General features: G+C 40.8%; 1 protein-coding gene across 1 annotated transcript; it reads left to right on the top strand.

Moving 5' to 3' along the window:
• The first annotated feature begins 9,161 nt into the window (after positions 1–9,161).
• BST1 (bone marrow stromal cell antigen 1) lies at positions 9,162–23,280 on the top strand. Its single transcript, XM_059066129.2, has 8 exons — positions 9,162–9,650; positions 9,743–9,776; positions 13,733–13,815; positions 16,648–16,724; positions 17,072–17,164; positions 17,270–17,356; positions 20,648–20,707; positions 23,175–23,280. Exons 1-8 carry the CDS (start codon positions 9,162–9,164, stop codon positions 23,278–23,280), a joined length of 1,029 nt encoding a protein of 342 aa, XP_058922112.2.
• Positions 23,281–24,341: the final 1,061 nt, after the last annotated feature.

The raw sequence follows: 24,341 nt of genomic DNA, 5'->3' as shown, positions 1-24,341 counted from the left end.
AGTGTGCACATTGGGACCCAGGGGAAGGAGCAGTTACCCCATAGGAGACTGAACTACACTTACCTGCTAGCGTTGGAGGGTCTCCTACAGAGGCGGGCAGTGGCTGTGACTCACTGTGGGGACAAGGATGCTGGCAGCAGAAGTTCTGGGAAGTACTCTTTGGTTTGAGCACTCCCAGAGTCTGCCATTAGCCCCACCAAAGAGCCTGGGTAGGTTCCAGTGTTGGGTCGCCTCAGGCCAAAAAACCAACAGGGAGGGAACCCAGCCCCACCCATCAGCAGACAAGCAGATTAAAGTTTTACTGAGAACTGCTCACCACAGCAGCAGCCAGCTCTACCAACCAACAGTCCCACACATCAGGAAACTGGCACAAGCCTCTTAGATAGCCTCATGCACCAGAGGGCAGACAGCAGAAGCAAGAAGAACTACAATCCTTCAGCCTGTGGAAGGAAAACCACATTCCCAGAAATATACACAAAATGAAAAGGCAGAGGACTTTGTACCAATGAAGGAACAAGATAAAACCCCAGAAAAACAACTAAATGAAGTGGAGATAGGCAACCTTCCAGAAAAAGAACTAGAATAATCATAGTGAATATGATCCAGCACCTCGGAAAAAAATTGGAGGCAAAGCTCGAGAAGATGCAAGAAATATTTAACAAAGACATTAGAAGAATTAAAGAACAAACACCTAGAAGAATTAAATAACAAACAAACAGAGATGAACAATACAATAAATGAAATGAAAAATACACTAGAAGGAATCAATAGCAGAATAACTGAGGCAGAAGAATGCAAAAGTGACATGGAAGACAGAATGGTGGAATTCACTGCTGCAGAATAGAATAAAGAAAAAGAATGAAAAGAAATGAAAACAGCCTAAGAGACCACTGGGAAAACATTAAACACAACATCATTCACATTATAGGGGTCCCAGAAGGAGAAGGGAGAGAGAAAGGACCCGAGAAAATATTTGAAGAGATTATAGTCAGAAACTTCCCTAACATGGGAAAGGAACTAGCCACCCAAGTCCAGGAAGCACAGAGACTCCCAGGCAGGATAAACCCAAGGAAAAACATGATGAGACACATAATAAACAAATTGGAAAAAATTAAAGACAAACAAAAATTACTGAAAGCAGCAAGGGAAAAACTACAAATAACATACAAGGGAACTCCCATAAGGTTAACAGCTGATTTCTCAGCAGAAACTCTACAAGCCAGAAGGGAGTGGCATGATATACTTAAAGTGATGAAAGGGAAGAACCTACAACCAAGATTACTCTACCCGGCAGGGATCTCATTCAGATTCAATGGAGAAATCAAAAGCTTTACAGACAAGCAAAAGCTAAGAGAATTCAGCACCACCAAACTAACTCTACAACAAATGCTAAAGGAACTCCTCTACATGGGAAACACAAGAGAAGAAAAAAACCTACAAAAACAAACCAAAAACGATTAAGAAAATGGTAATAGGAACATACATATCGATAATTACCTTAAATGTGAATGGATTGAATACTACAACCAAAAGACACAGGCTCGCTGAATGACTACAAAAACAAGACCCATATATATGCTGTCTACAAGAGACCCACTTCAGACCAAGGGACACATACAGACTGAAAGTAAAGGGATGGAAAAAGATTTTCCATGCAAATGGAAATCAAAAGAAAGCTGTAGTAGCAATTTCTTATCAGATAAAGGAGACTTTAAAATAAAGAATGTTACAAGAGACAAGGAAGGACACTACATAATGATCAAGGGATCAATCCAAGAAGAAGATATAACAATTATAAATATATATGCACTCAAAATAGGAGCACCTCAGTACATAAGGCAAATGCTAACAGGTATAATAGAGGAAATCAACAGTAACACAATAATAGTGAGGGACTTTAACACCTCACTTACACCAATGGACAGATCATTCAGACAGAAAATTAATAAGGAAACACAAACTTTAAATGACACAATAGACCAGATAGATTTAATTGATATTTATATGACATTACATTCAAAAACAGCAGATTAAACTTTCTTCTCAAGTGCACATAGAACATTCTCCAGGATAGATCACATCCTGGATCACAAATCAGGCCTCAGTAAATTTAAGAAAATTGAAATATCAAGCATCGTTTCTGACCACAGTGCTATGAGATTAGAAATCAATTACATGGAAATAAACGTAAAAAACACAAACACATGGAGGCTAAACAATATGTTACTAAGTAACCAAGAGATCATGGAAGAAATCAAAGAGGAAATCAAAAATGCCTAGAGACAAATTACAATGAAAACACGATATTCCAAAACTTATTAGATGCAGTAAAAGCAGTTCTAAGAGGGAATTTTATAGCAATACAAGCCTACCTCAAGGAACAAGAAAAATCTCAAATAAACAATCTAACCTTATACCTAAAGGAACTAGAGAAAGAAGAACAAAGAAAACCCAAAGTTAGTAGAAGGAAAGAAATCATAATGATCAGAGCAGAAATAAATGAAATAGAAACAAAGAAAACAATAGCAAAGATCACCAAAACTAAAAGCTGGATCTTTCAGAAGATAAACAAAATTGATAAACCATTAGCCAGACTCATCAAGAAAAAGAGGGAGAGGACTCAAATCAATAAAATTAGAAATGAAAAAGGAAAAGTTACAACAGACACCACAGAAATACAAAGCATTCTAAGAGACTACTACAAGCAAATCTATGGCAATAAAATGGACAATCTGGAAGAAATGGACAAATTCTTAGGAAGGTATAACCTTCCAAGACTGAACCAGGAAGAAATAGAAAATATGAACAGACAAATCACAAGTAATGAAGTTGAAACTGTGATTAAAAATCTTCCAACAAACAAAAGTCCAGGACCAGATGGCTTCACAGGTGAGTTCTACAAACATTTAGAGAAGAGCTAACACCCATCCTTCTCAAACTCTTCCAAAAAATTGCAGAGGAAGGTACACTCCCAAACTCATTCTACGATGCCACCATCACCCTGATATCAAAACCAGACAAAGATATAACAATAAAAGAAAATTACAGAAAAATATCTCTGATGAATATTAATAAAAATCCTCAATAAAATAGTAGTGAACAGAATCCAACAACACATTAAAAAGATCATACACTATGATCAAGTGGGATTTATCCCAGGGATGCAAGGATTATTCAATATATGCAATCAGTCCATGTGATACACCATATTAACAAATTGAAGAAGAAAAAGCATATGATCATCTCAATAGATGCAGAAAAAGCTTTTGACAAAATTCAACACCCATTTATGATAAAAACTCTCCAGAAAGGTGGCATAAAGGGAACCTACCTCAACATAATAAAGGCCATATATGACAAACCCACAGCAAAACATCACTCTCAGTAGTAAAACACTGAAAGCATTTCCTCTAAGATCAGGAACATGACAAGTATGTCCACTCTCACCACTGTTATTCAACATAGTTTTGGAAGTCCTAGCCATGGTAATTAGAGAAGAAAAAGAAATAAAAGGAATCCAAATTGGAAAAGAAGCAGTAAAACTGTCACTGTTTGCAGACGACATGATACTATACATAGAGAATCCTAAAGATGCCACCAGAAAACTACTAGATCTAATCAATGAATTTGGTAAATTTGAAGGATACAAAATTAATGTACAGAAATGACTTGCATTCCTATACACTAATGATGTAAAATCTGAAAGAGAAATTAAGGAAACACTTCCATTTACCACTGCAAAAAAAGAATAAAATACCTAGGAATAAACCTACCTAATGAGACAACTGACCTGTATGCAGAAAACTATAAGACACTGATGAAAGAAATTAAAGATGATACAAACAGATGGAGAGATATAGCATGTTCTTGGATTGGAAGAATCAATACCGTGAAAATGACTATACTTCCCAAAGCAATCTACAGATTCAATGCAATCCCTATCAAATTACCAATGGCATTTTTTACAGAACTAAAACAAAAAATCTTAAAATTATTATGGAGACACAAGAGACCCCAAACAGCCAAAGTAGTCTTGAGGGAAAAAAATGGAGCTGGACTAATCAGACTCCCTGACTTCAGACTATACTACAAAGCTACAGTAAACAAGACAATATGGTACTGGCACATAAACAGAAATATAGATTAATGGAACAGGATAGAAAGCCCAGAAATAAACCCACACACCTATGGTCAACTTCGCTATGACAAGGGAGGCAAGGGTATACAATGGAGAAAAGCCAGCCTCTTCAATAAGTGGTGCTGGGAAAACTGGACAGCTACATGTAAAAGAATGAAATTAGAACACTCCCTAACACCATACACAAAAATAAATTCAAAATGGATTAAAGACCTAAATGTAAGACTGTACACTATAAAATTCTTATAGGAAAACATAGGAAGAACACAATCTGACATAAATCACAGCAAGATCTTTTTTTGATCCACCTCCTAGAGTAATGGGAATAAAGCAATAGGACCTAATGAAACTTAAAAGCTTTTGCAAAGCAAAAGAAACTACAAACAAGACGAAAAGGTAACCCTCAGAATGGGAGAAAATATTGGCAAACGACTCAACGGACAAAGGATTAATCTCCAAAATATATAAACAGCTAATGCAGTTCAATATTAAAGAAACGAACAACCCAATCAAAAGATGGGCAGAAGGCCTAAATAGATATTTCTCCAAAGAAGAGATACAAATGACCAAGATGCACATGAAAAGCTGCTCAACATTACTAATTATTAGAGAAATGCAAATGAAAACTACAATGAGGTATCACCTCACACCAGTTAGATTGGTCATCATCAGAAAATCTAGAAACAACAAATGTTGAAGTGAGTATGAAGAAAAGGGAACCCTCTTGCACTGCTGATGGGAATGTGAATTGATACAGTCACTATGGAGAACAGTATGGAGGTTCCTTAAAGAACTCAAAATAGAATTACCATATGACCCAGCCATCCCACTACTGGGCATATACCCAGAGAAAACCATAATTCAAAAAGACACGTGCACCCCAATATTCATTGTAGCACTATTTACAATAGCCAGGTCATGGAAGCAACCAAAATGCCCATTGACAGACGAATGGGTAAAGAAGATGTGGTACATAGATACAATGTAATATTACTCAGCCACAAAAAGGAACGAAATTGGGTCATTTGTAGAGCCATGGATGGATCCAGAGACTGTCATACAGAGTGAAGTAAGTCAGAAAGAGAAAAACATTAGCACATATATGTGGAACCTAGAAAAATGGTACAGATGAACTGGTTTTCAGGGCAGAAATAGTGACACAGATGTAGAGAACCAATGTATGGACACCAAGGGGGGAAAGTGGCAGGGGGAGGGGTTGGTGGTGTGATGAATTGCAAGATTGGGATTGACATGTATACACCAATATGTATAAAATGGATAACTAATAAGAACCTGCTGTATAAAAAATATATAAAATAAAATTTAAAAAAAGAAAAAGAGCACAAAGTTCAAATTATTATTGTATCCAAGTTCTTTAGGATAAAATATATGGGGGTGGGATAGGGAAGGTGGGAGAGAGACGGAAGAGGGAGGAGATATGGGGATATATGTATATGTATAGCTGATTCACTTTGTTATAAAGCAGGAACTAACACACCATTGTAAAGCAATTAGACTCCAATACAGATGTTAAAAAAAAGAAAAAGATATATGACCCTAGGAATTCCCTGGAGGTCCATTGGTTAGGACTCTGTGCTTTCACTGCCAATGGTATGGGTTCAATCCCGTGTCAGGGGACTAAGATCCTGCAAGCTGCTAGGCGTGGCAAAAAAAAAAAAAAAAGGTATGACCCTAACTTATTTTGTCAAGTCTCAACCTGTACCCTATTTATCAGTCAAAGTAAAACTTTACCTTTTTCAGGAGAAGCCCCATGCTTTCCCATTATTCTGTATTTGCTCAGGCAATTAGTTCCATCTGAAATCTCTTTTCCCCAAATTCTGTATGTCAGCATCCTATTCCTTCTAGAACTTCATATAAGGAGAATAATAAAGTGTGTATTATTTTATATCTAGCTTCTTTCATTTAGCATATACTTTTTTTTTTACATTCTTCAGTGTATCAGTAGTTCATTCCTTTGCACTGCTTAGTAGTATTTTATTGTAGATGATATCACAATTTATTTATTCTTCCCTTGTTGGGTATTTGCATTGTTTAGGGGTTACTATGAATTAAGCTGCTATGAACATTTCATGTATAAATCGTTGGGCAGACATATTTTCATTTTCTCTTTGGTAAATACCTAGTAGTGGAATGTCTTTTTTGGTGAGGTATCTGCTCAACTATTTTAAAAGCAGATACCATTTAAAACTTTGGGTTGTTTTTCTTATTTTTGAGTTGTTGAATTCTTTCTCTTTTCTGGATATAAATGTTAAAACAGTCATTGAAACCGTGCACCTCAGATTGTGACTTGAACCCACGTGGCCGGGACTTGAACATGGCCAAAACCCTGCTTGGGACTCGAACTCATGGTGTTTTAATTAGAATCACTCACCTGGTGTCTGGACTTACTGAGGCTCATGTTCTTTGTGTCTCAGCATGAAAAGAATTCAGTGAGAGACAGAGTGATAGGTAAGAAGCAGATTTATTTAGAGTGAAACACACTCCACAGACAGAGTGTGGGCCATCCCAGAAGGTGAGAAAGACACCAGGATATGAGGTTGTCAGTTTTTATAGGGGTGGGTAATTTCATAGGCTAATGAGTGGGAGGAGTATTCCAGCTGTTTCAGGAAGGGGTGGTGATTTCCAGAAATTGGGCCACCACCCACTTTTTTTTTTTTTTTTTGCTATTTATTTTTTTTTTATTTTGAGCATTTTTCATTCAATTATTATTTTTTAAAACATCTTTATTGGAGTATAATTGCTTTACAATGGTGTGTTAGTTTCTGCTTTACAACAAAGTGAATCAGTTATACATACACATATGTTCCCATATCTCCTCCCTCTTGCTTCTCCCTTCCTCCCACCCTCCCTATCCCACCTCTCTAGGTGGTCACAAACCACCGAGCTGATCTCCCTGTGCCATACGGCTGCTTCCCACTAGCTATCCACCCTATGTTTGGTAGTGTATATATGTCCATGCCACTCTCTCACTTTGTCCCAGCTTACCCTTCCCCCTCCCCATATCCTCCAGTCCATGCTCTAGTAGGTCGGTGTTTTATTCCCGTCCTACACCTAGGCTCTTCATGAAATTTTTTTTCTTAGATTCCATATATATGTGTGAGCATACGGTATTTGTTTTTCTCCTTCTAACTTACTTCACTCTGTATGACAGACTTGAAGTCCATCCACCTCACTACAAATAACTCAATTTCATTTCCTTTTATGGCTGAGTAATATTCCATTGTATATATGTGCCACATCTTCTTTATCCATTCATCTGTTGATGGACACTTAGGTTGATTCCATGTCCTGGCTATTGTAAATAGAGCTGCAATGAATATTTTGCTACATGAATCTTTTTGAATTATGGTTTTCTCAGGGTATATGCCCAGTAGTGGGATTGCTGGGTCGTATGGTAGTTCTATTTGTAGTTTTTTAAGGAACCTCTATACTGTTCTCCATAGTGGCTGTATCAATTTACATTCCCACCAACAGTGCAAGAGGGTTCCCTTTTCTCCACACCCTCTCCAGCATTTATTGTTTCTAGATTTTTTGATGATGGCCATTCTGACCGGTGTGAGATGATATCTCATTGTAGTTTTGATTCCCATTTCTCTAATGATTAATGATGTTGAGCATTCCTTCATGTGTTTGTTGGCAATCTGAATATCTTCTTTGGAGAAATGTCTATTTAGGTCTTCTGTCCATTTTTGGATTGGGTTGTTTGTTTTTTTGATATTGAGCTGCATGAATTGCTTGTAAATTTTGGAGGTTAATCCTTTGTCTGTTGCTTCATTTGCAAATATTTTCTCCCATTCTAAGGGTTGTATTTTGGTCTTGTTTATGGTATCCTTTGCTGTGCAAAAGCTTTTAAGTTTCATTAGGTCCCATTTGTTTATTTTTGTTTTTATTTCCATTTCTCTAGGAGATGGGTCAAAAAGGATCTTGCTGTGATTTATGTCATAGAGTGTTCTGCCTATGTTTTCCTCTAAGAGTTTGATAGTGTCTGGCCTTACATTTAGGTCTTTAACCCATTTTGAGTTTATTTTTGTGTATGGTGTTAGGGAGTGTTCTAATTTCATACTTTTACATATACTTGTCAGTTTTCCCAGCACCACTTATTGAAGAGGCTGTCTTTTCTCCACTGTATATCCTTCCCTCCTTTATCAAAGATAAAGCATCCACTTTTTGATCCTTATGGTTGGCCTTGGAACTGTCATGGCACCTGTAGGTGTGTGTCATTTAGCTTGCTGATGTGTTACAGTGAGCATATATTGAGGCTCAGGGTCTAGTGGAATTTGACTTATCCACCATCTTGGACCCATTTGGTTCTAATCAGTTTATGTCATGTCCTCTGGCTATGTCATTGTTTCAAAGGTTGTGCCCTGACACCTTCCCTCTTGTTTCATAATCAGCATTTACTTTATTATGACTTGTGAATATTATTCATGGCAGAGCTTAGAGAATTTTATTACTATATATATATTTTTCTTATAAACTTGCTTAACTAGAGGTAGTAATCGTCTCCCTCCCCCTCCCCCGCAGCTTATTTGTTTGATTGGTATTCTACATACATTTATGATTATGGTTAAATTCTCTGCAAGACATATAAATCTCACAATGCATTCAAAAGCATCAGTCAATACTTCAGGTGGTGTGTGTGTGTGATTTCTTTCTCTCTGTCTCTCTCTTTTTTTGTTGTTTCTTGGAAACATCCTTCCTAGAGCTGTCAGCACAATGAATGGAAATTACTTGCTCTCAAGTTCATCTCTGAAATTTCATACTCTTGAGATTTATCTTAAAAACTTCCATAGAGAAGGTCAAATAAACAGGATTAGGAAAAGGGCTCTAGATTTTTTCAATAGTAACATAGAAATCAGAGAACAGTGGAGCACTGCCTTCAAAATTTTGAGGGAAAATGATTTGCAACTTAAAATTCTCTCTAATGAAACTTTCAATCAAGCATGAGGGTAGAATAATGACATTTTACATTGTTATGCAAAAGTCAAAAAATTTAGCCCCTATGGCATCTTCTCAAGAAGCTATTGGAAGCTGTGCTCTAGACATGGGATCTAGGAAACAGGGCATCAATCCAGGAGAGACAAGAACACGCATCTTCCTGGGTCACTGCAAGACAACTATGCAGCAAGTCGAGAGCAGTAAACTGGACAAAAAAGGGTGTTTCCAAGAAGCAAAAAGAAAAGAGAGAGAGAGAAGGAAATCACACACACCACCTGAAATATTGACTGATGCTTTTAAATGCATTGAAAGTTTTACATGCCTTGTAGAGAATTTGACCATAATCATAAGTGTACATATAATATCACAAACAAATAAGCCAGTGGTTGGGGATGGTGGGAGGGAGACTATTATTACCTCTAGGGTAAGCAAGAACTGCACAGCCATCTGGGAAGCCTTTAAACTGGTGCTGGATAAGGATCCCTTTTCTGTGCTTCCCTCAGATTACGACCTTTTTATTAATCTCTCCAGGCACTCCATTCCCAGAGACAAGGTAACTCTCCCTTCGCCTCGGTAAAACGTTGCTCTGTCTCTATAGAGACAGACAGTGTCCAGGCCAAGCAACCAACACACAATGTGCGCCAGGCTCTCTGGTGGGAAAGTGGCTGTGTCTTCAACGGTGCTCCTGGGTCTCCTGCTTGTCCTGGGCAGAAGGAACTTTCCTAAGTCAAGAAGTCAGTGCAGGGCTTCCCTGGTGGCGCAGTGGTTGAGAGTCCGCCTGCCGATGCAGGGGACACGGGTTCGTGCCCCGGTCCGGGAAGATCCCACATGCCGCAGAGCGGCTAGGCCCGTGAGCCATGGCCGCTGAGCCTGCGCGTCCGGAGCCTGTGCTCCACAACGGGAGAGGCCACAACAGTGAGAGGCCCGCGTTACCGCAAAAAAAAAAAAAAAAAAAAAAGTCAGTGCAGAAACCACAAGAACATCAGGGTGTCACCATACCTTTCCCACGGGGCCTCTGCACCTGGCCAGTTCTGAACAATCTCCATTCTAACTGGCTCCAAAGGCCTGAACCTTGAGTACTTCAGAAAACCCTCTATGTCAGAATCCTCCCAGGAGACCAATCCCTCCTCTTAAGAGGTCTTAAGATTATATCCATTCAGGACCAGTTTCTTGAAGAAACTGGTTAACATATAATCATGTGGTTTACATGTCTGTATTCTGTCTGCAATCTAAGCACTAATACAGTGAAAGTAAATGAGAACATCTATGTAAATTGCTTGTTTAGAACAGTACCTTGAGTTTAAAGAAAGTTAGATACCATTTTTATTTCTCTGACATAAATTTTTTTGGTGGTACGCGGGCCTCTCACTGCCATGGCCTCTCCCCTTGTGGAGCACAGACTCCGGACGCGCAGGCTCAGCGGCCATGGCTCACGGGCTCAGCTGCTCCACGGCATGTGGGATCTTCCCGGACCGGGGCACGAACCCGTGTCCCCTGCATTGGCAGGCGGACTCTCAACCACTGCGCCACCAGGGAAGCCCCATATGCATTTTTATCTCTTTGGATTCCGCCCCCCTCAAATCCTCTCAGGTAAAGTGGTCATTAATAATTAAATAATAACAATGATAATAGAGAAAGAGAATCTATCTTTTGCTAGGTGCTGTTCTAAGCACTTTATGGATATTAACTCATTTAATCCCTCCAACAGCCCCATGGGATAGGTCCTATCCTGATTCCTATTTTGACAAACGAGGAAAGTGAGGCACAGCAAGACTGAGAAACTTGCTCAGGATCGCACAGTGCGTAAACAGCAAGGTCAGAGTCTGACTCTAGAGTCCTGCATGACTCTGTCTCACTATCCTCATTTTCCAGAGGGGGAAACTGAGGCTTTGGGTGGTTAAATGACTTGAAGAACTAAGGCCAGGATTCTCCCCTCTTCTCACTGATTCTGAAGCTGCTCCAGGCCGCCAGCAGATATTTTGAGATTCAGATTATTGACTTAAAAAAAAAAAAAAAAAACACAACGTGAAAGCTGAGAGTTAAGCTTTTTTTAGGGCAAAATGAGGACTATAGCCCGGGAGACAGCACTTCAGATAGCTCTGAGAGACTGCTCCAAAGAGGTAGGGGGGAAGGTCATTGTTATGTACGATTTTAGTGAAGGGGGTGGGTGTGTGCAGTCAGGCGCACATTTTGGCAGAGACCTGCTGCTAATCACAAGGAACAGATGTCACCGTTAATGATTTTAGTACTTTCCTAGATATGAGGAGATGCAAGACTTGGGCTCATCAAATCATCTCCCGAAAATATCTAACCATCTGAAGACCTGTTCTGCTAGTTCTTCCCAGAGCACAGAGGGCCTCATTCCTGATCTCCGCCCTGAACTCCTCTCAGGGGGTGTTGAACTTCAGCGGCTGCAGTGGCTCATGATTTAATCTTTGTAGAGGTAGATGGCAAGTGGCAGTTTTGTAGTTGGCAAAAATCACAGTGAAAGTTAAGGTCACAGGGGCTGGCCTGATGGTAAGGAAAATGTTCCTCATTCATCACCTCCCACGCTAGGAGCTGGTGATACAGCGGTCTCTGCCCTCAGGAAAATGTGTAGCTTTGGGAGTGCAGAGAGGTGTGCTCTGAGGCGGGAACGACCCAGAGCTAGGGAGTGTGTAGCACAGGGAGACACCGGCATAGACCAGAGCCTCGGGAAGCTTCCTGGAGGCTTTGCTCTGGCTCAGTCTTGAAGGCTGAGCAGGACGAAGGCCAGCAAGGAAAGCAGTTGGCGGGGAGGTGGTCCCTTCGTGAAGACTGGACATTCTTCCTCCCTGGGTATTGGAGTCAATTAGATCCCACATGCCGTGCGGCGTGGCAAAAACAAAACAAAACAAAACAAAAAGTTAACCTAAGCTCAGTTTTGTTTCTTGCTCCTGCATCCATTCATCCATCTATAAAGTTTGTAGAGTGCCTCCTCCGCGCCAGTCCTTGCTCTTCTAGGCACTGGGAACACAGCAGAGAATAAACCAGGAAAATAATACCTCATCCTTACATTATATAGGGACAGGGGTGGAGATAAGACCATCAACAGGCAAGTAAAAACATATATATATATATAGTTTGCCATACGATTGTAAAGGTTACAGAGAAAAACAAAACAGGGAAAAGAGGGTAGGGAGAGTTGGCTGGTGAGGAGGGGAGAGGGAAGCATTGCAGTTTTACACAGGCCCAGGGAAGGCGTCACTGAGAAGCTGATGTTAGAGCAAAGACCTAAAGGACTTGAGGAAGAGCATTTCCTGACAGAGGGAACAGCACGTGCAAAGGCCTTGAGGTGGGAGTGTGTATGGCACATTTAAGGAGCAGAAAGGCGGGCAGTAAGTGAAGAGGCAAGTAGTAGACTGTGGGGCTGGAGGAATAAAGGATGGCCGGACAGCACAGGACGTCGTGAGGAAGCTGACTTGCACTTTGCATGAGACGGGAAGCATGGCAGGGTGCAGATCAAATGGACATGGCCATTCTTCCAATGGACTGTGACCAGGAAGCCTCAGCTTGATGATCCTACAGAGGGTGCGGGAGAATGGAGGAGGGGTGAGATGGAAAGATCATGAAGGGAGGGGAGACTGTGGTATAATACAAATTAATACTTGGTCTTGGTCCCCCTGGTTCCTGGCGCACAGCTCCTGAAACCCGTAGATTCTGAGGAGTGATGAGTGTCTTTTGTATGGTAATGGGGTGACTGGAGGTTTGGGAGCCCCTAGATAGCTTCAGGTGCACGCTGGTCACCAAAAAGACAGAGGCGTCATTAGAGAGTTGGGACTTTCAGCCCCATCCTCTGTCCTCTGGGAAGGGGAGGGGGACTGGAGATTGAGTTAATCACCGATGATTTAATCAATCCTGTCTACATAATGAAATCTCCATAAAAACCCATCTCTGATGGGGTTTGGGGAGCCTCCAAGTTGGTGAGCACATCGAGATGCTGGTGCACCCAGAGGGAACAAGGAAGCTCCATGTGTTTCCCTTCAAGAAGTTCACATTTTGCCCTGCTTCCTTCTCCCTGGAACGAATTGTCAATGAGCACTTTCTCCTTTTTTTATAGAGTAAATGGGGAACAAATTCCATTATATATCTGCTGAATTTTGTCCTTAAAATATTTTTAAATGGAATACATTTGAACATTTTCTATATTTTAAATGTTATAAAATTTCTGTTTTCTGCTTAAGGACTGTTACTTTCTTGGTCTATTTTTCTTGTATTTACTTCTAAGACCTGGGTTAATTGGAGAAGGCATTTCTCCCAACAATGCAAAAAAAAGTCATATATGTAATAAATATAAATTTTTAATATGGATACAATGTATAATATAATATTATTATATATAATTTTTGGAGCTCCAGTAGAGAATTCACCCAGCTGTTTAGTTCTCCTCCTTCCTCACATTTGTGCCGAGAATAATGACAAATGTCTTTGTATCGGGGTTGGGTGCTTCCTCACCAGGCTCCTTGTGGACTAGGTGGTCAGAACTATGAATGTTAAGCCCATACACATTATGTAGAATGAGGTTCAGTATATTTTGAGGAGCCAGCAAATAATTTCAATTAATTCTTCCTTGATATAATCTTTGAAATAAAATGTGTGTGTCTGTTTTCCCTGTAGGACTCGACTACCAATCCTGCCCTACATCCGAAGATTGTGAAAACAATCCTGTGGATTCTTACTGGAAAAGTGCATCCATCCAGGTAATCCTGGGAAGGCTGGCTGGGTGACTGAGCAGGTGTGGAATCTGTGAACAGGTGACAGAAGGGTTCAGAGGCTGGGCCATTGGGTCATTAACTAAACTTCTCGGAGTCTCTGTTTCTACCTTTGCAACATTCTGATTCACGCTCTCTGCTCCATAAAGGCGTGAGGATTTAAGAAGCTAAAATGCTTAATGCAATGCCTGATACAGAGAAAAAATTCTGAATGTTAGCTCCAGAATAAGGTATTAAACAGTCATTATTACTCTGGTGTTGTGGTTGTTGTTAGTAGTTCAAATCAATGTGATTTTGATTGAGGTGTGAAGTGGGGTAACCCCTGCTTTATAGGAGAGCCTGGGACCCCTAAGATCTAGATGTAGGCGTCAGAGATGTGCATAAGGTTGACATTAACTGAAGAGGAGGCAATAGGAGACCAGGGATAAACTGGAGACAAAGAAATGGTCCCCTAAATATGGGTCTGTTTCTCAGAGGATATTGTCACCAGAGTGGATGATAGCTATCGGTAGCTATAACATGCCAGTGACTACAGCTTACATTTTCTGTCACCAGTGTTAGACCAAAGATTCCAAATAAAGAGGGTGCAGTCCTTAGCTCAACTATTGAGCAAAGCAGTCCACTATTAACTGTTAGCTGTATTGACTAGGAGGCTGGTGGATGTCAGGTCCTTCTACCCAGTGCCAGCAAGCTCCTTTCAGGGCTCTCTGTGTCTCTTCTGGTCCTACTTCCTGCTCTGAATCACCAGGTGTCCACTGGGTCCACTGTTAATCAGGGTGAGCGAGACTTTGGTCAAATCCTCCACCACAGCTGCAGTTTGGAACTAAGCAGAGGGCCCGCTCCAGACAGAAGCGTTCTTATTCCTGTGCTCTCCTGCCAGCTTCAGTCGGAGCCCTCCGTCTATGCCCACTCCCCACAGGTTCTGCTTGGAGTGCAGGCTCCAGGCAGTTGGCAGTGAGCTGCCCGAGCCCCTCAGTGAGGAGTGGGAGGCGGTGGATGCATCATCACTTGAACGTGGGATCATAACGACAACTTGAGGGTGACGTCAACATTATATGTTAAAAAAAAAACACCCATATTCTCCCCAGCAGATCTGCCCAACTTCAAAGTGTGCTACAAGCCGCAATCTTATACTTCCTTCAACTCTAGAATGGGAATCTAATAATCTAATAATCATGCCCACATTTTATGAGCCCTTAGAATATGCTGGATTGTCTGAACATGAGGAGAGGTAGTATAGTATAGTGATGAGGAGAGGGTCTGAACTATAGCAAAGAAGTATTCAATAAATGTTAAGTATTATTTTAAGTGATTTGATCTTTACAATCCTATGGGGTAGGGACTCTTATTACCCTTGTTTTACAGATAGGAAAAATGAGGCACAGAGAGGCCAAGAAACTTGATCAGACTTATTACCCAGCTACTAAGTGCAGCAGCCAGAAACCAGATTTTCGACCATGACTTCATAGAGCCTCACTGTATCTGCATGCATTTTTTTAATGAAAAAAATTTTTTATCATCAATGTAATAACTGCTCAGGATAGAGAATGACAAATTATAGAAAGTATAAATAAGAAAACTAATCATCCATATTCGTGCTACCTAAGGGCAAATAGTGGTCATCAGACCTTGACATTTGCAGATTTAACTGAGACTGTTAGCCTACTTGAAAGCAATCTAAGACAGGCGTGGCATGGAGTACATTGTTGCTTTGTTGCAGCTGGCATTCGGTGTGGCTCTGCTAGGCATGTGTCACAGAGCTGCGTGATACCCCCTGCCGCCCCCCCCACCCGGCTTCACACTAGAATAAACGTTTTATCAGGGAAATTATATGCTCCAGGAGTGTTCTCAACCGGAGATTTGAGAACTTCTCTGGACCTGTCTGTCCCTTGGGAATCTCAGGGATTGACTAATATTCCCAGACTTCTGCCTATTTATTTTTAACGCAATGGAGCACATGCTCTGTCCACCTAGTCTCGCTTTTTGCTTTGAATGTAAGCACTTTCTATGTTATTGCATATCTTTTGTAGACTTGTATTAATGGCTGGGTAATATTTCAGACATGGAAGTGCCATAATTGACTTATCCTTCCCTGTTGTTGACTGTTTTAGACTGGTTACAAACCATGCTGCAATATACATCTTTGCACACATCTCTGTGCACCAGGTGATCCTTCGTGCTGTTTACCAAGTATTTCTGGCTCATCTTCTGAGCATGTGGTTTGCACTCATTCTGTCTCTTGAAATTACTTACGTGTGACTTACACTGGCCAATAGGATGTGAGTAGGAATGACTGTGTGACACCTGGGTGGAAGCCTTTAAGAACTGGTCTGTGAATTGCCACTTTCTTCTCCCTTTTCTGATAACCAGTGTCTCTGCAGTTGTGGAGACTGCATCAGCTTGGGTCCCAGAGCAAAAGGACATATGGAGCAAAACCCAAAACCCAAATCCAAACACTTGTGATAAACATGTAATGTGTGCATGAAATAAATCTTTCTTGTTTAAAGCCACTGTGATTTTGAGGTTGCTTGTAATGGCAGCATACGTTAGTGCACACCAGCTGATACAATGCTGGAATCTGATACTAGTTTGCATTATTTTAGAATGGTAGATTCCCAGGCATGGAATTACTGCGTTTTTGACATTTCAAAGCAATTTGCTTTCCAAGATATGCCAGTTTGCATCCCTCTGGCTCTATGAAATACCAAATTTATCACATCCTTGCCAGTATGGAAAATTGTCAATTTAAAAAACAATTGACCATTTCATAGCTTAAAAATGACATCTTAGCTTACTCAAAATGCTTGCTTCTTTTTGCAGTATGCAAAGGATAGTTCTGGCATGATCTATGTCATACTGAATGGTTCAGAGCCAACAGGAGCCTATCCTGTAAAAGGGTAAGAATGCAGCACCAACATGTAAGACAAAGATGCCAAAATGTGTTTTTAGTTGTTTTTAATGGAGGCTTAAGAGAATCATCCACATCCCCAGTCTAATGCTTGCTTCTGTAAGATCAGGTAGCGAAAAACAGTTGAATGACCTGGAGATCAGAACTATGTCCATACCTTCATACCACTAACAACTGATGAATGCTTGAATGAAATAAGTAACCTAAAAATTAAAGCTAAAAAGTGCCCCCCACCAAAGCTTTAAAACAAAAGTAATGTGTAAGTCAACTAACATTGATATGGGAACAGTATCATATTGCTTTAGGACTTTAAGAAATGTCTTTTCTGTTTCTCAGGTTTTTTGCAGATTTTGAAATTCCCCACTTACAGAAGGATAAAATCACACGCATTGAGATCTGGGTTATGCATGAAATCGGGGGATCCAATGTGTAAGTTATGGTGCTGCTGGTAATGATCTTTGTGCAAACACAGAAACAGCGCCCCCCATCCTCTTCTCCTTTTATTTTGATAGTTTTTATGTTTTTGTGTTTCAGGGAATCCTGTGGAGAAGGCAGTGTGAAAATCCTGGAAGAGAGACTAGAGAAAATGGGTTTCCAGTATAGCTGTATCAATGACTACAAGTAGGTGGCATATTATAGTCAGTGTATATATTCAAAGGAGGAGCAAAGGGTTGCTGAAAAGGTTTTTCAGAGATCAGCTCCAAAGGCCACGGAACTGTGCCTTCTGGGTTGTCACTGGGTGTGGGGACTGGGAGTGCCTTCTGGCCGGGGTTTCACCTGACCCCCGCCCACTTCTGTCCAGAGTCCTTTTTAATGACGCTAAAGGACAGACAGCAGCCCTTTGTCATTTGTGTATGTCTGGTTTTCTCTTCACTTGCTTACTGCATGTGTGTCACCTGAGAACAGGGACTGTGGTCCTTGCATCTCTGGATGCCACACTGCGCATGACATGTGCTAAGGTGGAGTTTGAGATACTTAGAGAGAGATGCCTGGTGACTGTGGACCAACAGGAAAATCATCATAGCTACCATTTATTGAGCACGTTATGGGACAGGCACTTTAGGTATGTATAATCAGAGATCGTTTCAGGGCGTTCCTGATACTTGGAAATGTAAGTAAATTTGGCTCAAACCCTGCAACGGTTGAAAGCCCTCCCCTGGACTGGGAATTACTCACCTTGCTGCTTCCTTCTTCTCTCTGTGTCGGCACCTGAGTCTGCAGGCCTGTTTGTCTCCTTAGGGGCTGGAGTCCAACACTGCAAGGACTTAGTGGCTTTCCCGAACGTTTGTGGGTATGGCAGGGTGCACATTACATCTGCAGTCTTTGCCAGTGCCCGTGACCATCCAGGTGGCCCTGTTGCCCTCTGCTGTCTCAAAAGTTCCATGGACCTGGTAACCGTCCCATCTGAGCAAAACCCCTGGAAGTGTGCGTCTCCCCCTAATCTGGACTCCCTAGGAGAACAAGCCCCTCAAAGCTGTTCTTTTTCTACAGCTTGAAGCTGTACCATTTTACTCATCTATTATTGCTAATGCTCTCAGGAATCTCTCAAGTTAGGTGTTGTTATCACCCTCTTTTGAAAACAAAGTGAAGCACATACTCTTTTCTGGAAATATAATGTGTACAGAAAAAATGCAGAAACCGTAAGTATACAGGTGGATGAATTTTCACAAGTTCAACATACACATGTACCCACCATGTAGATCAAGAAACACAGCACAGCCAGCACCCCTGGTCTCCCCTTGGCTTCCTTTTCAGTCTCCCTGCCTGCCCACAATAGTAACCACTCTCTGGACTTTTAAGAGCATAGGTTAGTTTTGTCTGTCTTTTTTTTAAATTTTATTTTTATTTATTTTTGGCTGCTTTGGGTCTTCATTGCTATGTGCAGGCTTCCTCTAGTTGAGGCAAGCGGGAGCTATTGTTTGTTGCAGTGCGCAGGCTTCTCATTGCGGTGGCTTCTCTTGTTGAGGAGCACGGGCTCTAGGCGCGCGGGCTCAGCAGTTGTGCCTCATAGGCTCTAGAGCGCAGGCTCAGTAGCTGCGATGCACGGGCTTAGCTGCTCCACGGCATGTGGGATCTTCCCGGACCAGGGCTCGAACCCGTGTCCCCTGCATTGGCAGGCAGATTCTTAACCACTGTGCCACCAGGGAAGCCCTAGTTTGGTCTGTTTTTAAGGTTTATATAAATATCCCCTTTTCATGGATGGGTAAATTAAGTGTTAAGAGAGGTTGAGCAAGTTCCCGAAGGTCACCACTCAGTGACAGAGCTGAATTTTGAACCCAGCATTGTGTGGCCCTGAAGATTCCTCTTTTCTTTCTACTATAGAACTCTAATTCTTAATCAAGGCATCAGATTTTAGTAAATTAAATAAAAGGTAATTCTTACTCTAGAACAGCTCAATGATAGAGAAAACCATGGCTAAAAATTCCACAATTATGACCCCTTTGTTTTGGTCCAGGACCTCCCCCGAAGAGGCTGTCTTTTTTTTTTTTTTTTTTTTTTTTTTTTTCGATACGCTGGCCTCTCACTGTTGTGGCCTCTCCCGTTGTGGATCACAGGCTCCAGACGCGCAGGCTCAGCGACCATGGCTCATGGGCCCAGCCTCTCCGCAGCACGTGGGACCCTTCCGGACCGGGGCACGAACCTGCGTCCCCCGCATCGGCAGGCGGACTCTCAGCCACTGCACCACCAGGGAAGAGGCTTTTTATAAGTCATCAGGTCTAGTGTGGGAGCCCAGCCAGGGTCTCATTCCTGACTCACCGCTGTGAGCCTCAGGGTCTCAGCCTGCTTTTACTGGCTCGAGTTTCCCCCACCAAAGCTGGTTTCAGGGCTCCTACCTTGCCTGGCTCAGCCTCCCAGCTCCCATTTTTGTACTGTTCGTGGGCTCTTTCTGTGTTAAGGTAGGGTTTTTATTGCTCCTGGGAGCCCAGAGGCGATAACAACAGGCTTAACATGGGAGAGAGAACAAGGTTAACAAATCAAACTCAAGCCAGATGCCTCTCAAAATTCAGGTGACATTGACCTCTGTCCTGTGGCAGTTGAAAGTTCTCCCCAGGATTCCTGTAAATTTTGGCGAGGTCTTTCTTCAAAGCCTCTCTTGTCTCTTGATTGTTTTCTGCTTAGCGCTGTATTGATCCAGCCTCAGTGAAACTCAATGCATCTGTTTGGGGGGGCGTAACACAGCAATAACAAACTACTCTTGTAAAAAATATCTGAATAGTGTAGACTGAGAAGTAGGGAGTCCTACGGAGGGGTCACATAGTGTGCCATAGACCGAACGTGTTTTCTGTTCTTCCAGAGTCCCCTCTGGTCCCCCTACCCAGAGATCCTCCCTTGGCCTTCCTCCCACTGTTACCTGGCTCCTGTCTTCACTGCTGCTTTCTCTTCCCTCCTGGCTGCCTGGACCCCACATCTTCTACCTCTACTGTACAGAGCAATTTAACTTTCTTCGCTGAAGCCTGGGCACAAGCCATCACCTGTGTGCTTCGAGTCCAACCTGCCCAAAGTTCTTATCAAGAGGTTTTTCCAAGCAAAATTGTACATCCTTACAGAAGTGGTTCCATGCTCGGGCTCTGGAGTGGAGGTTCAAGTTCAGCTCCACAGCTTGCTACTGTGAGAACTTGGGCAAGTTCCTCTGGACAGCTTTCTCAACTGTAGATTGGAGATGATAATAGTACCTGCTTTGTTTGGCTGTTGTGAGAATTAAAATGACATAATCTATGTAAAATATGTAATCAGATTTCTTGGTACATAGTAAGTGCTCAATAAATGCTGGCTAATATTTTTAAAAAGAAACTATGTTCTTCGAGGTCAAAGACTTTGTATCTCCAGTAACTTGTAGGCCCCCCCATAAATGTTTGATGAATGAAAGTCATTTAAATAGTCCCTTAAATATTACTTCTTTTCATTTTATAGACCAGTGAAGATCTTAATGTGTGTGCAACACAGCACTCATCCTGACTGTGCCTTAAATTCATAAGTGAATGTCTTAACCCAACTTCCTTGCTTCCCCTTCGTTGCACCGCAACAAAGAGTAGCCCCTGCTCACCGCAACTAGAGAAAGCCCACGTGCAGCAACGAAGACTCAATGCAGCCAAAAATAAAATAAAAATAAATTTTAAAAAATCGTTTAAAAAGAAAACTTAGTAAAATTCTCTTATAACTTTCAACTAAAAATCCTAAGTCTAAAATCAGTTTTATTGTTTTTTTAAAAATTAGTTATTTAATAGTTAACACTTATATTGGAATCACAGGGCTATTCCAAGAGCTATTCTTAAATGCTAAACTCTCTAAAATGTTGTAAATAAATTAAAATGATGTAAATAAATTAAATATCAAAAAATACAGATTGTTCCTAAACTTACCACAAAAATAATGTGAGTTGGATTCTAAACTTTTGCAGATTCAAAGTCTTTTACCCCACTATTCCTAAGCAAGTGAAATTTGCCTTCCCACAGGATGAAACCCGTGTTTCCTGCATTGGCAGGCGGATTCTTAACCACTGCGCCACCAGGGAAGCCCTTACTAAGTTTTCAATCAGTACTGGAACGTTTAAGAGAATTAAAATTACATTTTATACATTTATTAGATTTACTAGAATTAAGTATTCGAGAAGGTTTTGCTCACTTAGTCATTTAAAATATTTTATAAAGAAAATGTAATATTTTAAAATATAAGTTTAAAATAATTTATCCTAAAATAACTTGAGTTTAAAATATTCAGGAAATTGGAATAATTGTGAAGCCCCCTTAAAAGTTATTATCAGAGTTGACTAGGCTTTTAAATTAGAAGAATACTATTCATAAATTAACTAGAAAAGTGTATGGGAAAGTCAAGCTTTTGAATTCATAAATTTAATAGTTAGAATTAATTTTTAAAACCAAAGTAACTGCAAATAATGTGCTTTTTCTCTGCATAAACACCACCCTCAAGCAAAGCCTCACAGTGACATGAAAAGCTTCAGCCAAAATGTGACAAGTGGAGCCAGGCATCTAAAGTGAAAGAAAACAAAACTATATTCTGTTTGTGCATGATAATAGATATAAATGATAGAAATAGATCTAAGATAAACTCCCAGTGGCTAGGCAAGGGAGTGAGAACTGGAAAAAGATGAAGGGAGACTCATTATTACTGTGTTTAGTTCTGTATTATTTAATTTTCTTAAAAAGTAAAAGTAAATTTGTCTTTGCCTTAATTGGTTAATTATTGAACAGAAAAAACACTAATCAGTTTTGAATGAACTGTCTGGAACTTCAACTGAATTAGAAGTGCAATTATAGAAAATGTCCAGCAGGAGGAGCCCTAGTACAAATTTGTGTGCCGCTCGAGATTCCTTTAGCAAAAAAGGGGCGAACAGCACTGATATGGAGTAAGCAACTTTCAAGGACCCCAGCCACTAGTCAGGATCCAGGGAATAAAAACCTCAGATTGTTTCATAATTTTACAAGTTAGTTTTTTAATTGGTTTCAAAGAATTCAGTAATTTCTGTTTTTAAAAATCTGGTGGTCAGACCCTATTTGCTATGACCAGAGTCCCTATTTTGGCCAGATCCTCTCTCAGTGTCTTTATGTCATGACTGGTTTTTCCTCACCAGTTAAACTGTGATGATGTAATGTCCATCAATAGGGAACTTGGCGAACTTTATGGTACATCCGTACAATCAGAATTCACCCATGAGGAAGAATGAATAAACTCCGTATGTACTGATATGGAAGTATGTCCAAGATGTGCTGTTGGGTGAAAAAACAAGTTGTAGATTCCATAAGTGCTTAGATAAAAGGATATGTGAGTCTCTGTGTGTGTGTGCGTGGGAGTGTGTGTGTGCACACGTGTGTGTGTGTGTGTGTGTGTGTGTGTGTGTGTGTATGGGGAGTGTGTATTTCATTCCTAGAAGGACAAATCAAAACTATCAAGGATGATTCTCTATGGAAAGTGGGAATAGGGAAGCTAAGGAACTTTTACTTTGTACTTTGTAACTTTCTGTACTATTTATTTATTTTTATTTATTTATTTATTTTTGGCTGCATTGGGTCTTCACTGCTGCACGTGGGCTTTTCTCTAGCTGTGACGAGCCAGGGCTACTCTTTGTTGCGGTGCGCGGGCTTCTCACTGCAGTGGCTTCTCTTGTTGCAGAGCATGGGCTCTAGATGCGTGGGCTTCAGTAGTTGTGGCACGCGGGCTCAGTAGTTGTGGCTCGCAGGCTCTAGAGCGCAGGCTCAGTAGTTGTTGGTGCACGGGCTTAGTTGCTCCGCAGCATGTGGGGTCTTCCAGGACCAGAGATCAAACCGGTGTCCCCTGCACTGGCAGGCAGATTCTTAACCACTGCGCTGCCAGGGAAGTCCCATGTACTATTTAAATTTTCCAAAGTGTGCATATATGTTTTTGAAAGTAGGTGTCATCCACCAATACTGACATTTTTTTCCATTTCCTTTTTAATTTGCAGGGCAGCAACATCTACTCAAAGAGAAGCCCTGTCCCTTTATGCAGAACAAAGTGCCAGCTTTGTCTTTCCCCTCTTAGTGGCTTTGGCTTCAGTTGCTCAGGTGTAATAACTAGAAACTCAGCTATGCTGCCCTAAGCAGCCTGCAGTCCTGAAACCTGCCCTTGCCGAGTCATCCTTCTTGTTCTGTGTACACCAGGTGACTCCACTGTCTAAAGAAGCCTCCTGCTGGGAAAACAATATCCTGAAATGGCTTTTGAATGATATACACGGTCAGGACTTCAGAAATTAAGCTAGTTCTATTTAACTGGTTATAACTACTGCATTAACAATTTGATTGACATATATACACTACTATGTATAAAATAGATAACTAACGAGAACCTATTGTACAGCACAGGAAAAAAAACTACTACATTAGAATTAAAGCTAGTTATTATTTTCTTATTTTCATAATGATACAACATATTGAGACTCAGACTGTTTGTTATATAAGCAAACATTTTAAGAAAATTTTGGTAGAACTGTATATATATATTTTTCTATTTTCTTACACAACCAGCAGGGCACAGTGTATGTTTGTTGATAGCTTCAAATATATGTATACTATGTAAGTGTATTCATACATGTTTGGTAGGCAAAGAGTTATGTATAATGATGTCCATTTAAGGGTTATTTATAATGAGGGGGAACTAAACATTCTACTAATAGGGAACTCTTTGCATATGTTTTGTTATATCTGTAGGATGGAATATCATTCAAATAGGAAAAGTTATGTTTACCAGCCCAAATGTCCTTCATCTGGTGAATGGATAAACTAACCTTGGTATATATCTATACAGTGGAATACTGCTCAGCAATAAAAAGTAACTCGCTATGGATAAATGCAACAGTGTGGGTGAGACTCAGTTGCAGCATGACAAGTGAAAGAAGCCAGACCAAAAGGCTACATACCATATAATTCTGTTTACAGGACATTCTGGAAAAGGTGAAACTATAGGAATGGAGAACTTTTTGGTTTCTGGGTTAAGACTAGGGGGAGAGGCTAACTGAAAAGGAGCAGCCTGAGGGAATTTGAGGGGAGTGACAAGACTGTTCTGGATCACTGGCTGTGGTGGTGGTGACAGGAAACTATATCTGCCAGCACTCAGAACTGTATGCCATAAAGTC

The sequence above is a fragment of the Kogia breviceps genome, chromosome 6 (genome assembly GCF_026419965.1).
Source record: "Kogia breviceps isolate mKogBre1 chromosome 6, mKogBre1 haplotype 1, whole genome shotgun sequence".
In the NCBI taxonomy this organism is placed as follows: domain Eukaryota; kingdom Metazoa; phylum Chordata; class Mammalia; order Artiodactyla; family Physeteridae; genus Kogia; species Kogia breviceps.
Note: the sequence above shows the minus strand (reverse complement) of the source record. Positions and strands in the feature narration are given on the sequence as shown.

Bases quoted from the DNA above. Each gene is read 5' to 3' on its own strand.
- BST1 (XM_059066129.2), top strand. From the start codon at position 9,162: ATGGCATCTTCTCAAGAAGCTATTGGAAGCTGTGCTCTAGACATGGGA. The intron at 16,725-17,071 runs GTAAGAATGCAG...TCTGTTTCTCAG, and splicing joins GGAGCCTATCCTGTAAAAGG to GTTTTTTGCAGATTTTGAAA. The intron at 17,357-20,647 runs GTAGGTGGCATA...TTCATTTTATAG, and splicing joins AGCTGTATCAATGACTACAA to ACCAGTGAAGATCTTAATGT.